Here is a 15,794-nt window from a genome sequence, read left to right as displayed (position 1 = left end):
TGGACCACCGTACCCCACTACAGCCAGCAGGGCAGCAATCCACCGAACCGGGTGAAAGGATTTCCGCCGGCGTCATTATTATTCATCCCTCATAAAGACCGCGCGCCCCGGGGCCATTTACCTACAGACACAGTTTCGAAGCACACACACACACACACACACACACACACACACACACACACACACACACACCACACACACACACACACACACACACACACACACACACACACACACACACACACACACACACACACACACACACGCAGTTACGCAAACACTGGCCCCCGTCGTCCGATAACCGGAGGCCCAAGCGACTGCTGATTGTGGCAGGCGGGCAGCAACACAAAATATTAGTTTAGGCGCTCTCAGGACGAGAAGCTCGCTGTGCACGTGTGTTTCCAACCCATTGGGCTTCGTTTGAGGATAGAAAAAAAAAAACACCCCACGGTAACACGCCGTTGACAAAAAGCATCAGAGATTGCGGTAGAATGCAAAAAAGGAGAGGGGGAAAGGACACAAAACGTGTGGGGAGTAAAACTTCCGGGACATTGGGAAAATACATATTTTAAGAGAGGATTATGCATTTCCATTCTGTCCTGATTTGGTGGGGCGAGTAGCGGTCGTTCCAGTGACACACTTTGCTAGCTTGGCCGTCCTCCAATCATATTGTACAAAGGACACACACACATACATGCACCAATCACTCCTGCGTGCGTTGAAAGTCAGAAGCTCAACGCTATTACAGATTGGTATGCCGCGTAAAATGGATAAAATGGATTTACCTCTCTTCCTCGCAAAAACGCAATCACAAACATTACGCAGCAACAAAAGCTGTCCAATTTCCACACACACACACATACACATACACACAAACCTGGCGAATAATTTCATCTCCCGAAACTAATCGATTAGAAAGCGCGCTCGGCGCTTTTGTGTCCAAAGCCTTCTCCAATTCGATCACATCCCGCCGGTTAGGTACAATATTCATGCAAATGCTGCGCGCATCCTTTCCCTGAAACACGCCCGAAATCCCGAAAAACCTCCACAAATGTCCGCACAAATTGGCTGTGCGAAACAAATCAAAGAACAGCGCACTTTCCCATTTTACAACGGCGAACTGTTTGGATTCATTTTCAAAACGGCCATCATGGCCTTTTCCTGTCCGCACACGCTAAATGACGGTAAGGTACGACCAAACCAAATAATTAGCCACTTTGCTCCATTTAAACCTTCCGGGCCCCATGCCCTCCCTGCCTTCCAATTATCCAACAACTACCGCGGACTACGGTAACAACCGGACAAAAGAGGTCCGGTGCGCTGCTGCTGCTGCTGGCCTAGGCTGCGTGTCCTAGATTTTCACTTTGCAACTGCATGTAAAATATTGTAAGCAAATGCTAACGAGTCGGTTTGCAACGTTTCGGCAAAACGGGGGGGAGGGTTTTGTATAATGCACGGCAGCCCAGTCCGTCCCAACCCTGCTGTGTGTGTGAGGTGGAGTTGGAGTTGCAAAGTACTGTACACACACTGACCGAATGGGGGCACTAATCTGTTTGCTCTGTAAACTATAGAATTCCCGATCCCGGCGGGGAAGCGTTCACAAACCCACAGTAAAGGCTGTGTATCGACAATAAAAGCGGATGCGCAGGGTTTTTAAGCGGGTTAGGAGCATATTTTGCATTCAATTTAAATTTATAAGCCACCGCTCCTAACCATACTTTCATACTTTGTAGTGTGGCGCTCTGAAGAGAACCGCTTCAACTCATTTTGCTATTTCCTAAGAAAGCGGCATCGAATATTAATGCTATCCTAACGTCACTCGAACAAGCACACTCGAGCGCAAACACACACACTCGAAACACGCTCGCATAAGTGCAACAATCGTTTGTCACATGTGTCACACCTTTGTGTCTGCAGAGAGCGAGCATCATGTGCATCACCTTCATTCATCTCGTCAGCCCGGTGACACTTGAAGAAAACATCAATTGACAACAACACCGTTCACAGCAGCAGCAGCAGCAGCAGCAGCAACAGCAACATAACGCATGTGAAGAAGACTGTGTTGACTGTCCAAGCGCTTTTCGCTAACAAGCCACCACTTCATAATCAATAGCCGCCTCCCTACACCCGTTTGGCTTTTGTATGGCGCACTATGTCAAACGCATAAAACGCATATTGCCTCATGCTGATGATGCTGCTGCTGCTGCTGCTGTTGAAGGACAGAATGACAGAAGGGAACAAAGAAAAAAAAAACGCTCCAGCTGCAATCGATAGCACATTTTGTCGTAGCGTTTGTTCCACGCCATTGCATCCACTTGAGAGATTTCTCCTCCCCACGCGCCCTTCCCAATAGGACATTTTATGCGTCACAATGCAATCAAAATCACATTTACATAATGCTCATTTTTCGGGTGTTTTGGGATGAGCAAATCATAAAATGTCGCCCATCACAATTCATGCCAGTGCCATTCCGGGCTGGTGGAAGTGTCGATGGTTAGCATGAACAGCACAGCAGTGTGGTCTAGCAGTGTGGTGGTGGTTCAGTACTTCCACCATTTCCGCGTCACATCATAGAGAGACATGTTCGTCTTCCACTAGGCGTGTGCAATTGCTGCTGCACACAAACGCATCGTGTGCTGGTGGTGTGGTGCCCCCATATAAATTCGTTGTTTCATTCGTTGTGCATACACCACCCCCACATAGGGGTGTGTGTGTGTGGAATGGCGAGGGAGTTCGGGGAGCGAAACCGTTGCAATTTTATTACCGCATCACCGCAAGGCAGCAGCAGCAGCAGCAGCTTGCCTCGCTGTCGGCAATTGGAGTCGATTTAAAGTGCACTAATCGCTTCCCCCCTCACGCTCTCTCGCGCGCGCTCCTGAAGGCTGGCCGGGAGCTAGGGACGGGATGATGTGTTCGGCAATCTCGCGAGCTAAAACGAGCTTCGTCATAGATTAGTATATATTCTATGGCAACAGTCCCCCCCACGCATACTCACGCTCACACAAGCAAGCACTTGGGGCACTAACTGTGCCTCTCTGCCGATGCCCCTACCGCTGTCTCTCTGTATCTCTCTGGCCAAGGGCCAAAAACGTTACGCTGGACACATAAATGGGAGGAGGCAGAGAAAAAAAAACAGTGTTTGCCACAGCGCTGGGGGTAATTTGCTGGTTCAGTCTGACCTCCTCCATCAACCCTCTTGTTGCAAGGCAAAACGGGTCTCTCTCGCTTGTGCCGTTGTAACACATTCCAACATTCGTTTGTGTGCGCCTTTTTTTGCTGCTGCTGCTGCTGCTTTGTTCTATCAGGTTCTTTCTGACTCGTATTTCAGTCAACCTTCGACTGCGGGCAACATAAATCCAGCGGATGCATCGCGTTCACCACGAAAGGGGTTTGTGTGTGTGTGTGTGTGTGTGTGTGTGTGTGTGTGTGTGTGTGTGTGTGTGTGTGTGTGTGTGTGTGTGTGTGTGCATCTGTGCTTGTGTTCGGTTTTGTCATCGCTAATAGTAGGTTTCAAGAATTTTTCTATTGCATTGCAGCAGCAGCACCAGCAGCAGTGTCCGGACCAGTGTGAGTGACCCAATGCAGATATCATTTCTTTGTTTTGCCTTCTTTTTTTTAGCAATAGGTGGAATGCAATAACAATGAAGGGCGTAATGATGAATACCACAAATCACTGTTTGTCTTTCCTCACGAGACTGTCTTAGAGTGTGTGTGTGAAGACTAGCACACACTGGGTGAAAAAAAAACTCATCTGCTCGTTACAAACGCTCGTTAGATGGTACAACAGCATATTTTTAACACATTGCTTTGCCTTTAATCACCACCTCCACCACCGGCATCATTGCCGAACTGCTGACATTTGTTGCGGGAAACCGGAACGCTGAGACGTCGACACATCGCAGCCCTTTTTCCTGGAAGCTATCGATACGGCCTCGTCTGCATGAAGCTCGTTTGCCCGTTTCTCGCACTTACCTACAAAGACACGGAAAGAGAGAGAGAGAAAACAAACATTTATTAATCAGGTGTGAAAACGATATATGCCATGGGTCATTTGGTTGGCGAGGCGAGATAGGTTTGAGTGACGGCGCTGGTTCGAACGATGGTCAGGATGTTTACTTTTCTAAAGAATAGAGCTGGTGATAGGGCAAAGTTACACACACAGTCATGTGTTTGGGAAGGGAGGAAGATGGGACAGACTTTAATACTGCCGTCCGAGCCAGCAACGGAACATGGCTGGTCTTTCCTCTCATACATCGTTACGAGATATCTCGAGAAATGTGTGATCTTCATATCGACAGCAGCTACATTGTCTCCATCACACAGCGAGTCGCCTTGGGATGTTTGTCGTTTCAAGGGACTTATCTTGAGATCTTGAGAATCGAACGAGCACAGAGCACAAGGAGGGGGTGTGCGTTTGGCATAGTGTGAGCGTGTCAAGCAAACTATGACACTGACAACGGTAAGTACAAAACCAAACTGTACGCTGTATTCAATATCGTTTTAGTGTTTTCGTCATCGATCATACCTTAAAGTTTGCTTTATTGTCCCCTAAAAATTGGTTTGTGGTGATCAATGATTTCATTGCACGCATCCCTTTTTACCTCCCAGCCCCGTTTCCATTTTCGGAAGTAAGTGTGACTTTTAATGACACTTGCTTGCAAACACTCCCTCTTCCTGCATGGATTAACACACTTTCGATCGCAAGGCACGTGCTTTGAATCGCTGCATACAAAGCGCGATACCTTTCTGGGGCCGTCCCGCATTCCGTAACGTCCCAACCATTGCCATTTTTTACACAAAAGCCGCCAATGTCAATCGTATGTCAAATGGCTATTCGGCAAAGGGAGCGACTGCTTCATGTGAGCGGAAAGCTAATTTTAGTGCTGTCAAATGGGAATAAAGTGACATTTTTTAATTAAATCACAATCCATTCCATTAGACAAAGTCTGCAACTGTGTCATAAATGTAAATATGAAATATTGGCAGGCAGCAAAACTTTACCAAAGTTAGTCTGATGATGCAGCCAGACACACATAAACACACACAGCACAATCAATAATTTCAAGTGTCAAAGCGAAGTTTTCGATTCCCTTTCCGATTGCCGACGAGGAGCGGCCGACCGAGCATCATCTGCAGGAAGGCGGCGACATGAAATTAAAAACTTCCAGCGATGATTTATTTATCGTTCGTCGTCGTGCGAGCACAAACTTCAATCGAAAAACTTTACGTTCGCGTTTCGAGTGAAACGAGCAAAGTTTGCTTATGCGACTGCTTATTGATGTATCGGAATGCGCTGAGCGTTAGCAATGATACGTAAGCGAACATAATTTCCCTTACGATGGTAGAACAGACACCAACACACACACAGAGTACGTTCGTTACAATTAACGAGCGACACAAGCTCTAGAGCAAACGGAGATTTCCCCGCCTAGTTTTGCTCCTGACAACCATCGCCCGTCATGAGAGCTACCATCATAACGAGTGTGACTGTGGTTTGCTTGAGTACAAAATAATCAACGCAATTATTATTCTACACAAGCTACACATGGGTGACACGGCTGTTCGTTCCCTTCCATCGTCACTGTGCGTGGGGCGCGCGCGGGTGGAAGATTCTCCGCTAACTAACAGCTAATAAACATGTCACGCAAATCTCGTTAGGATTACGACATCACAAGTTGCAGCCACGAGTGGAAATAGAGAAAGAGAGAGGGAGAGAGGCGCCAACCATGCGATGGCAGACACCAACAAAAAAAAAACAGTACTCGTCACGTGGATAGATGCAGTGAGTGTGAACTGCAGCTGCACGTAGCTCGTGGGATGCAATGTGTGCAGCTTCTCCACAGCAGCCACACACCCTCTGTCACGGAGTTTGCGTTTTGTTAATCACCAACATGAAGCTCTCTGAAAACAATCCCGAATTGTGATAGTTCTAATGAAGACAGCAGTTGTCACATTATGCGGTCAGTGCGCGTTGCACGTCCCCTCCACAATCATGCACACACTCACACATACACAGACAGAAATCAGTTGTAAGGGGACGCCCCAGAGGGATATAACAATATAAATGTTAGTCCACTGGTACTCGGGTTCTAATTTTTAGCACGTGCCTCAAATCGGTGGCACGCACGAGCAACCTTCCGTGCTGTAAAGGTGTTGTTGTCAACACGGAGTCAACAGGTTTTTATTTTTCTGGGGATCTGTCAGTGTTTCCCTTTTGATCCCAAGATCGTTTGTGACTTCTCGGAGCTGTCAAGTAACACGTTTGTTGAAAGACGCGCGCTGCACATTCAAAAAGGGAAGCAGCTTGGCGCTCAAAGGGTTTAATTTAATTAAATTAAACACACAAACGTGCAGCCTTGAATGCTCCGGAAAGTGTTGTGCTTCGTGCCGAAAGATGAGTCTTAAGGACACTTCGTGATGCGTTACTCTTAAAAGCTTCAAAGATACTTGGAAGATTAATTGTACTATTATATTTTTCATTTAATTTAATCAAAATGTTTTAGGATGTAAAAGATGGAAGAATTGAAGCTTGAAATGTCATATTTTTAAACACATTTGACTAAAAGTTTAATCGAATTAATATATAATACGTTCCGCATGAAATCTTACTTTCATAAAACGCCTGAAATTATGCAATTGTACAAAGCACGATACAATATCTATTTATTAAGAGTTTCTGAGTGCTCTGGCACACGAAAACTCTGCCCCAAGCACACGTAAAGCAGATTTTTAATCAAGAGTTGCCCTCCAATTCCAACGAACCCACGGGTTAAGCCATCTAGCATATTCCAATATGAAAGGAAAGCACACTGCACGTAACGCTCGTGAATCATTCATTTAATTTTCGGCCAAAGTAAGAAGCACCATCAACACAATACACACTGTTCGGAAGCCATTCCAAACAGCAGCAGCAGCATACCCGGGAGACAGCCCAAACATTCAAGCACTGCTGCAGAGTGCAAGTTCACCACCGCTTGCACAAGCACAAGCGACGAAAACAACAACTGCTGATGATATTATCCTCAAAAAAAAAAAAATGAATGCGAAAAACTCATCGAAAATCCCCGAAGAAAACGGCAGCGACAGCTAGGAATGTTGGAGTCGTTAGGAAAGTGCAGAAGGACGCACAGGATGCAGATAAATCGCACCCCATTGATTTTCCACTTTCCACGAGAAAGTGTACCGTGCGAACAATGCACGGAAGAGATGCAGTGTGGTGTTTGTGTGTGTGTGTGTCTCGTTACTCGGATGTGTACCCCAAAAAACCCTCCCCGGAACAGTGGGGTGTGTCTGTTTCGAACTTTTTGCTCGAAACAGTCATGCCAAAACTTTTAACATAACTTGACCATATTCAAAGCGTCAAGGTAGCGGAATGAATTTATGCTGCCCCGAGTTTCGGTTTGCGGCAGAGCTTCGTGTTTGCCTGTGTCCCTCCCCGTGATTCGAGGAACGTTGCCGAAGATTCTACGCTAAAGCAGCCTCCTCTCCTCCCAGGCTCTTTCTCCAATGCACCGAAGAAACGGAGGAGATTGAGAGAAAACTCCCCTTGGGTTTCCGGTACTACCGCTAACATTTGCACCGAGCAGAAAAGTCATCGAAACATTTTGCACCGACGGCACACATGTACAGGGTGTAGTGTTGGTGAACGTTTTTCGGCCACTGCCACTTTTATTGGCGCATAAATTCATTCTCGCTTTGCTCTAATGGGGTTTTTTTTGTTCTCCATTCAGTACAGTTTCCTGATATAGCTTTGCTTCATTGCTACCGGGTTCTGCACGTCGGAAGAGTTTGATCGGTTAAACACGAGAAAGCAGAAGTTCTTTTGCACCAAAACCAGCAGAACAAGCTCCTTTCTTCTCCAGAAACATCGAACTGATACGGCGAAAGGTTTGGGACTTACTACGCTCGGTTCGATATTACCCACAGAAAAGACTCACCACACATAAAACCCACCAACGCCGCCGTCCGGGTTTAACACGAACGTATCAAAGGTATGCACACCTCGCTCTGGCACACTTGAGTGTTCTTCCTTGTTGGCAGTGGAATCGAAACATGTTGAAGGGAAGAAAGAGCGTGTATACGATTTGCCTCTGCATGTCGTAAAATAAATTTCCTTTCGCTCCAATCATACCAACGCGAGACCCAGGGAAAGCCAAAGACCAGAATAACTAATCGCAATATACGACGACACAGTCACAGATATACTTCCCATCTTGGCAGCACAGCAGCAGCAGCAGCAGCAACCCAGAGTTTGGTGTGAACTGGCGGAAATCTTGAACGGACAAACAAATGGTAAGCGGGGTGAAAAATTGAACCGGAAGAAAATGTTGCAACATTGGCCTTTCTCATTGGCGACGAGTTCGATTTGGCTTGGCTTGGATTTGGCATGCCGTTGTTCCATAGCGGCACTGCATTTACACTTCGCGAGGAATCGCTGGATGCTCTTGCAGAAGGCAAATTCTGCTCTTTTGTTTCGGTTGTTTGCATTTAAGAAATATGTGAACAAAACATTTAGAGGATGCGAAAGATGCCAGCGTTGTAAAGGAAATAAATTATGAATAATAAAGAAGCGTAATAAAATAAATACTGTAATTTTGTTAAATGTAGAGAATAAAAATTGAAGACATTTGCGACTGTTTTCATGTTGTAAAACAAAAACTTTTGAAAACGTATTCCAACAAACGTTAATAGACCAAACCAGACGTTTAAAAGGATATTAAAGATGAGCTGTTTGCATACCTGCAGGCGCTTTTACGCAATTTTTTTTCATTCCATGCCGAAATAAGTGATCTTTGGTTGATCGTTTTATTGCAATTGCGAAGTTTTCATAGATATTATGCAACATAAAAAAGGACCATTGCGAAAAAAAGGACCAAAGGACCTAAAAGTATGCTCCTTTCGCATGAAAATCTCGTTTGTACGAAAATCGCGTAAAAATAAACTTGCACCAGCCATGCAAGACATAAAAAAGCATACCTTAGTTAAAACTCGCGCGCAAACCAGTGTACACAGCCATCCCGATCAGCGCGCCATAAAAGTTAAACAACCGAACTAATGAAAGGTTTAAGGGATCGAAACTTGAAAGTGTCACCCCGGGAGTGGAAGCCTTTGCGCAGTGGCAGCAGAGATTGTCCTCCTTTTTAAGAGCGAAAACTTATATTGGAATGCCTTTCGCCGAAGTTAATTTTAAGCTTCTTTTTTACTTTTTTTATATTTTCCTTCGCACACAAGCTTCATCGTCTTGCGGGTATTTCAAGTTCATAAAATGGAGCAGCAACTTTATTTCTTTCTGCTGAACGACACAATGACTTATCTTGCGTGCGCGGTGGCATACGCGGGCGAAAACGAGAGGAAATCCCTGTAAAGTTTGGCTACCGAACGGGATATCTTCGCCCGACACACGCCTCATTCGCTTCTGGGCTGCAGTTTCGGCAGCAAAATTGCATAAAACATCAACTGATCCACTTTGGATCGGTTGAGTGGGTGGTGTTGGTAGTTTTATATCTTTTACCTTTCCCCAAAACTCCAGCAGTACAGAGAGTTGTAGCAGCAGTAGCAGCAGAAGGCGTGCGTATTGAAAAGACATTATTCTGCCAACTTGAGGATACAGGAAAATGGGGACAGAAAAACTTTTCTCATTTGTTTAGGCACCTTGCACACATACACACTCGACAGCTGCCAAGTGGCACTTGGCAATAGCAGGAGCGGTAACAGAGTTGCAACCGCACCCCAAAAAGCCGCCCGGCAATGCATCCTTGCCCGTCAGAGACCAAGAGTTTCGATTTTATTGGTTTGGCACACGCCGGGGCAAGATAAGGCAAACGGAGAGGCCCAAGCCCTCCAAACTCACACATCTTATGTCTCAAGGGCCTGGGGACGTCTTGGTTGAAAGGCGGTGGGGGGTTTTTAGTTTGCAATTTAGGTCCCAGCAAAATAAACTTAAATCTTCCGAATGGGCGCGCTCTAGGCACAGCAGAGGAGACAGAACAACCCAGAAATGGGAGATCTCCAACTGAAACGAACTCATAATATCAGATGACGATGACTGTCCTCTTTCCTATCTCTTGACAGCAACCAGGAGGGGGTTGCAACGACGCAACGTAAACACAAACACAAACGAACGTGCAGGCAGCAGCAGCCTGGCTTAAGGCTATCGATTTCTTGAGCAAATCTTGAGCATCAGTAGCAGTTTATTCAGCGCTTCAATAAACCGAGCGGCGTCGGCAGCAGAAAACAACGCAAACTGCCCTCCCGGAGGAGGTTAGCAGCAGCAGCAAGGCAAGGAAAGCACAAATAAATGAACACAGGCGGCGTCGTATATCGAGCGAACCATCAAATGAGACACCGTCAACAGACAACACACGGATGCTACTGCTACTGGTTCAAAAATTGCACCACCACTGGGAACCTGGGACGTTAAATCAATGTTGTGTTACAACCATCCCGTCCCGTCCGGCATTACCACCGGTCGATGAGAAAATAAATCTAAGACACACTCTCCAAAGCGACGAATGTCGACATGTGTGTTGGGCGGAGGCATCTTCTCCAAAAACAGCAAGAAAAAACAAACGCCAGCCTTGTGGAAGGAAGAAACGCTTACTTCAATCGGATGACCTACTATCTTAGTTCCCTAGTTGCGGGGTTCAATCCACTCCAATGAATGGGCTAAATTGTACAATACCATAAGCGAAACATAAACCCCGAGGCAAAGAGCATTGTGCACAGAACCATACGGCAGGGTGGAAGTGCGCAGAGAACAGAACGGAAGATGAAGAGTTTTTGTGTGTGTGTTCCTTTCCTCAGAAGTTCTTGCCAGCTCGGGACGGGGATCATCCACGAAAGAGCAAAGAAGCGAGCGTAAGAAAATAATCGAGATGAAAGCATATAAAACCATATGAGCAGCGGCGGCGGTCGCTAGATTTTAGATACATACACACACACACACACACATAGCGTTCTTCTTCCGTTCGCGTTCACGCTGTCCACAAGCGCGGGCAAGAAGATGACCGACGTCTCTGGTTTATTGAGGCTGTGTTTACGCTCGGTTATAAAAAAAAGGAAGGTTGAACCAGTTGCGGACACGCTTGCAGCAACGAAGATGATGGCGTCCCTCTCCCTGATGCGCTCTTGACGCCGTGTGCATATAACATAATAAAGTTATTATAGTGCTGGATAACATGGGTTGCTTCCGCTGTCTCTTCCCTTTTGCCGAAAGAAGAACCAGGATGAATAGAAACGGGTGAAGCATACGACGAAAAAAAAGAGCGATGTCCAGATGGAGAGCGTGCGCAAACTCCTGGTGAAAGATTTCATCACAACAGCTACAGACATACAACAAAAAAACTAACACCGAAACTTTGGAAGTTGTACATCACAACTTTGCTTCAAAGTTATCCGCTTCCCTTCCCGTTACAGGCGAAAAGGCAAAACTGTTTTAAACGAGATTAATAATAAGTTTTGCACAGATAGAGAGAGTGAGAAAGAGAGAGGGATGAGGAAACAGAAGAAGCAAGCAAAAACCGACAAACTAAATTGAGTTGTAGATAGTTTGAAGATTTATCACCTTTGCCAGTGATTGAGTTACAAACCTTCGAAAGAGCTGTTACGCATCCGCAGCACATCGTAAACATTGGCAACACATTTTACAATTCTATTGTAATGTACAACCCAACAAACATATCCTCCCACTTTCAACTGCCCTGGAGGACTCTGGAGGAAGCACCGAGGGCAAAGAAATTAACCAACAATGACCGTCAATTGAGCAATGTAAGGAAGGAAGAAACAACGCCGGAAGCCAAATGCTCTCCTCCGTTCTGGCTTATCCGTAGTACACATCGGCATCGAGAAGAAGAAGAAGCTCGGTGTTTTGCTTATGCACATAAACACTTCCATTACGACGACGACGTGGACAGCTAACAATCGCTTTCTTTACCGTGGTGTTCGTTTTTCTTTCTTCCCTCTGCTGTTGAAGGGATGGAGAATATGCAGGCAGCAAAACACAGGAATAAAAGTCACGTCCCGCACTGAGAGATAGTAGTAAGGGGCGAGTATGTGTGGCGCGAGTAGCAGCAGCAGAAAATGACGATCACCATAAGACGGAAGTAGAAGCTAAACAAAACACATACAGCGGAAAGACACACTGCAGATAAAGGTTCGCTTTGGTCCCGTGTGGGGAATTGCGCTCTTCTTGAGATAAGAGAGGTCCCGCACTAACGCATACAAACAGACACAGAGAGCAGGCCGGCCAACAGAGAGGAGGTTGAACGTAATGTGCAGTGACAAAGACTTCCTGCACACTTTCTGCCACTTCCCCGTCTGTGGCAGCAGAAGATGGTAAATTAATTGATATTCATATTACATAAACTATGCTTCTACTGCCCACAAGCAGACGGTCCGGCACGTCCGCAGCATACCCGAGAGGTTCCCGAGGGATGGTTAGTTGGGATGTCCTGCCGTAGCAAAGTGTCTAGGAGCGACCATTCTCTGCAGCGCACTAATTTCACCGATTGGAGAAGAACGAACTCCTCGTTTTGTTTTTTGCGCCATGGACCTGTGTGTCATGTAGATTCCGAACGGATGAGGAAAATGTCGCTCCGTTTTGTGGAAAGTGTCGCAAAGTTTGTCTTCTTCCCGAAACAAGAGAGGGTGGATTTTTTGTTTTTTCGTAAAGGATTTCCCGAGAAGAAGAAAAAAAACGTACAAAGACGGGAAGTCATTTTCATTAAACTCCACTCAACGCGCAGTACCAGCAGCAGCAACGACTCCGGAGGACGACAGGGATAAGGATCCTCTCACCTCTCGTAACTGTGTACCCGTGCTGCTGCTGCTGCTGCTGGCCGGTGTCTTTAGAAAGACATTTTTCTTTCCCTTAGCTTCTTCGAGAGCTAAACTCTGCAGTACTTAGGAGTGTCCCTGCCTCGGCAAATTCTCATTAAAGACGGCACACTACGCCAGAGTGTTTCTTGGAAAGTTCTCCTTTCTGCTCCCACTACTACTGGTGCAGCAATAGCCGTAATGAAGCACCGCAACAGTACCACCACCTCTTCTTGCAGTGTCTTTGCCCCATCCCAGCTAGAGATAACTCCTTGGAGACAAGTGCTGCCACTGTTCCGGAGGAAGAGCCCTTTTACGATTCCTTCCCCAGCATGCTTCAACCTTCTGCGCATTCGTCCATGTAAATGTTACGTCCCACCACCCGCCCGCTGCACAGCCAGTGCCGTGAAGTGCATAATAATTAGTGCCCAGCCAGCGCAGCGGCAGCAAATGCAATCAATAATCGCCCTTACCGATAAGCGGCAGCAAATCGAGCCGAAAGGACGACGCCGAGTGCTTTCGGTGTCTTCTGTTGTAGTTCGTTTGTATCCAGAGCTAACGGCAGGGGACAAGGACCGACGGCACCCCAAGCATCGAATGTCGGTGCGAGAAGAAAAGGCGAAGAAAGTGCAGCCTAGTGTAACTTGGCCCGTTGCCCGACGGGCGGGTTCGATGAGTACGTCATTAAATTAATGAGCGCTAATGAAATAAATGTCAGATCAAATTGAAATTTTTACGACCTCTTCCGATTCGCGCCGAGACCGACGGTTACATGGCCGGATAGAGGAGAAATGTCTCGTTCGAGGTTTTCGGGGACACAATGGAGCGTAAGGACATTAGGGGTTCACCTTTGAAGGCTGGGTTAGGTATGCAAGGGAGAGTAAATTAATGTGCATTTGAGTGCAGCAATTGGCAAATTGCAGTTCAAATCCGGTGCAACCAAAAAAGGAAATGTTCTTCACAAGAGTGTGACTGCGTTAAGCACTCGTTTGTGTTTGGTTCGTGTTGAACGGTGGCGTGTGCCTTGTGTGATTGATATAGGAGTTTTAACGCTGAGGTGTAATAGTGGTCCGATGGTGCTGTGATAAGAGCTACGTCTTTTCATAACACCTGTCGTGGGTTAGATTCTCGTGAGGTGATGAGCGAATTATTTAGCGATTCTAGTTCTTCTTTGTTGGTAATTTGTTAAAATAAGATAACATCTTAACATCTTTGTTTGTGTTCACATTAAGAACAATGAGCACAACACCATCCAACAAACTGATACTAACCTGGCACTTGGTATGGTGTCGGTGTCGGTGCCGGCAACCAGTAGGCTGCACTGATCGACGGGTACGATTTGGCGGATTCCTCATTTCGCAGCGGACAGATGGGGCCAACTCCTGCCCCTCCGCCGCCCACTCCTCCACATGGACTGCTGGGTGATTTTGTACGACTTTTCATGATTTCAACCAATTGTTTCACACACACACAAACACACGCGACGCGTAGTCAAATTTTTTTAATTCAATTTCAACAGATATAACGGGTAACCGATGAGAACACCCACCGAAAAGAACAAAATGATTCGGAATTGGCATTTGGGGATTTACAGCACAAGCGAAACGGGCAATTGTACATACACACATTGATTTATCACGTTTTGTTCGTCGCAAGCAAATGTTCCCGATAGATTTCATCGGCACACATAGGAACCATAGGAGCGCATCGTGGTGGTTTAGAATTTTACCATTGATTACATTTTCCCAGAAACACACACACATACACGCACATACAGAGCACCGATTATGTTGCACCAGAGAGAATAGAGTTTAACAGTTGTTGGTATGCATATCATTTTTCATTCCATTAATAACCGATAAAAAAAGCATTACAAAAACAGACCAGAACGCTCCCGCGTGGATATACAGACACGCCCATATTACAAAAACCATGTTTGAGTTATTTTCCACCAGTTGAATTTCAAATGTACCATTCGAGAGTCGACGCGGGTGCGGATGAAAAAACAGCACATTGTATTACAAAACTAAATCAGCGAGCGTGGTGTGGCGCAGGGATTTTTTATTGTGTTGATTGAAGCACAAACGCCATGATTGATTTGATGATGGCGCACTGGTGCACGTTGCGGTAATGTTAGCCCAGCAGTAAGCGGAAAATAATTATGTTACACATATCGTTTCATTACTGCTATTACCGCTCATCCTTCTCTGCATTCAGCCCCCGGCCTGTCTGGCATGGACAGAATGTAGAGATAGTAATTATCGGCGTAACCAGACCCCAGCATGGGCTTACAAAAAAGTCTGTTTAGGGGGTTTGTTAACTAGTTTGCGGAAACCAAAAGCGCATAAAACGCAGCATCCTCTGCTCTGCTTTATGCTTGTGCACTACCCCCAAGCTGACACACCGAACTCTGGGGGTGCCTATTTGTTTGTTTATTTGTTTATGGGAGTACGATTTTTGCTCACTTTTCCCTTTCGTAGGCAATGTGGTTGCGATTTTTTTTTTTGCGTGTGTGCAAAACATTAAATCACACGGTGTGTTGTGATTGGACACAGAATGAACACGCACACACAAAAAATCTTCCTGGATGAGTAATGCTGGGAACACAGCAGGGGGGAGATGAAGCAATTCCAAGCTACGTACACACACGAACGTAATTATTGGCAAATTATGCAACGGCAAATGAAGTAAAGCACGTCCTCCTCTCATCCACTCTGCATTCCGCTGTACCGAAGGGGGTGCTATCATATCGGTGATGAGAATGATTTATTTCACTTTTTTGTTGCTTTTTTTTCAATCGACAAACATCACATCTTTATTTCAGGCGTTTTCACGCAGGTTATGTTCTTTTTTTCCACCAGCTTTTTTGGCATGTTGCTCTTTTTTTATGAAACTGTGGAGGAAGCATCACATCCAGCTCTCTAGGCCACTGCGTGTGATGAACAGTTTAATGTAAATAGCAACAATAACAAAAAGATGCA

At 45.9% G+C, this 15,794-nt stretch overlaps 2 protein-coding genes across 15 annotated transcripts in view; both read right to left on the bottom strand.

Annotated features, from left to right (window-relative positions):
* Window positions 1-15,794, bottom strand: part of LOC121597432 (CUGBP Elav-like family member 2) — a 284,267-nt gene that overhangs the window by 48,186 nt on the left and 220,287 nt on the right. The window lies entirely within an intron of this gene.
* Window positions 2,820-15,794, bottom strand: part of LOC121597434 — a 45,075-nt gene continuing 32,100 nt past the window's right edge. Inside the window, exon 2 of the mRNA XM_041923188.1 lies at window positions 2,820-3,972. Coding sequence (XP_041779122.1) covers window positions 3,839-3,972 — 134 coding nt within the window. The 3' untranslated portion in view covers window positions 2,820-3,838. The remainder of the gene's footprint in view (window positions 3,973-15,794) is intronic.

Source organism: Anopheles merus, chromosome 3R (genome assembly GCF_017562075.2).
Source record: "Anopheles merus strain MAF chromosome 3R, AmerM5.1, whole genome shotgun sequence".
Taxonomy (NCBI): domain Eukaryota; kingdom Metazoa; phylum Arthropoda; class Insecta; order Diptera; family Culicidae; genus Anopheles; species Anopheles merus.
This window is presented reverse-complemented; position numbering and strand designations above follow the sequence as displayed.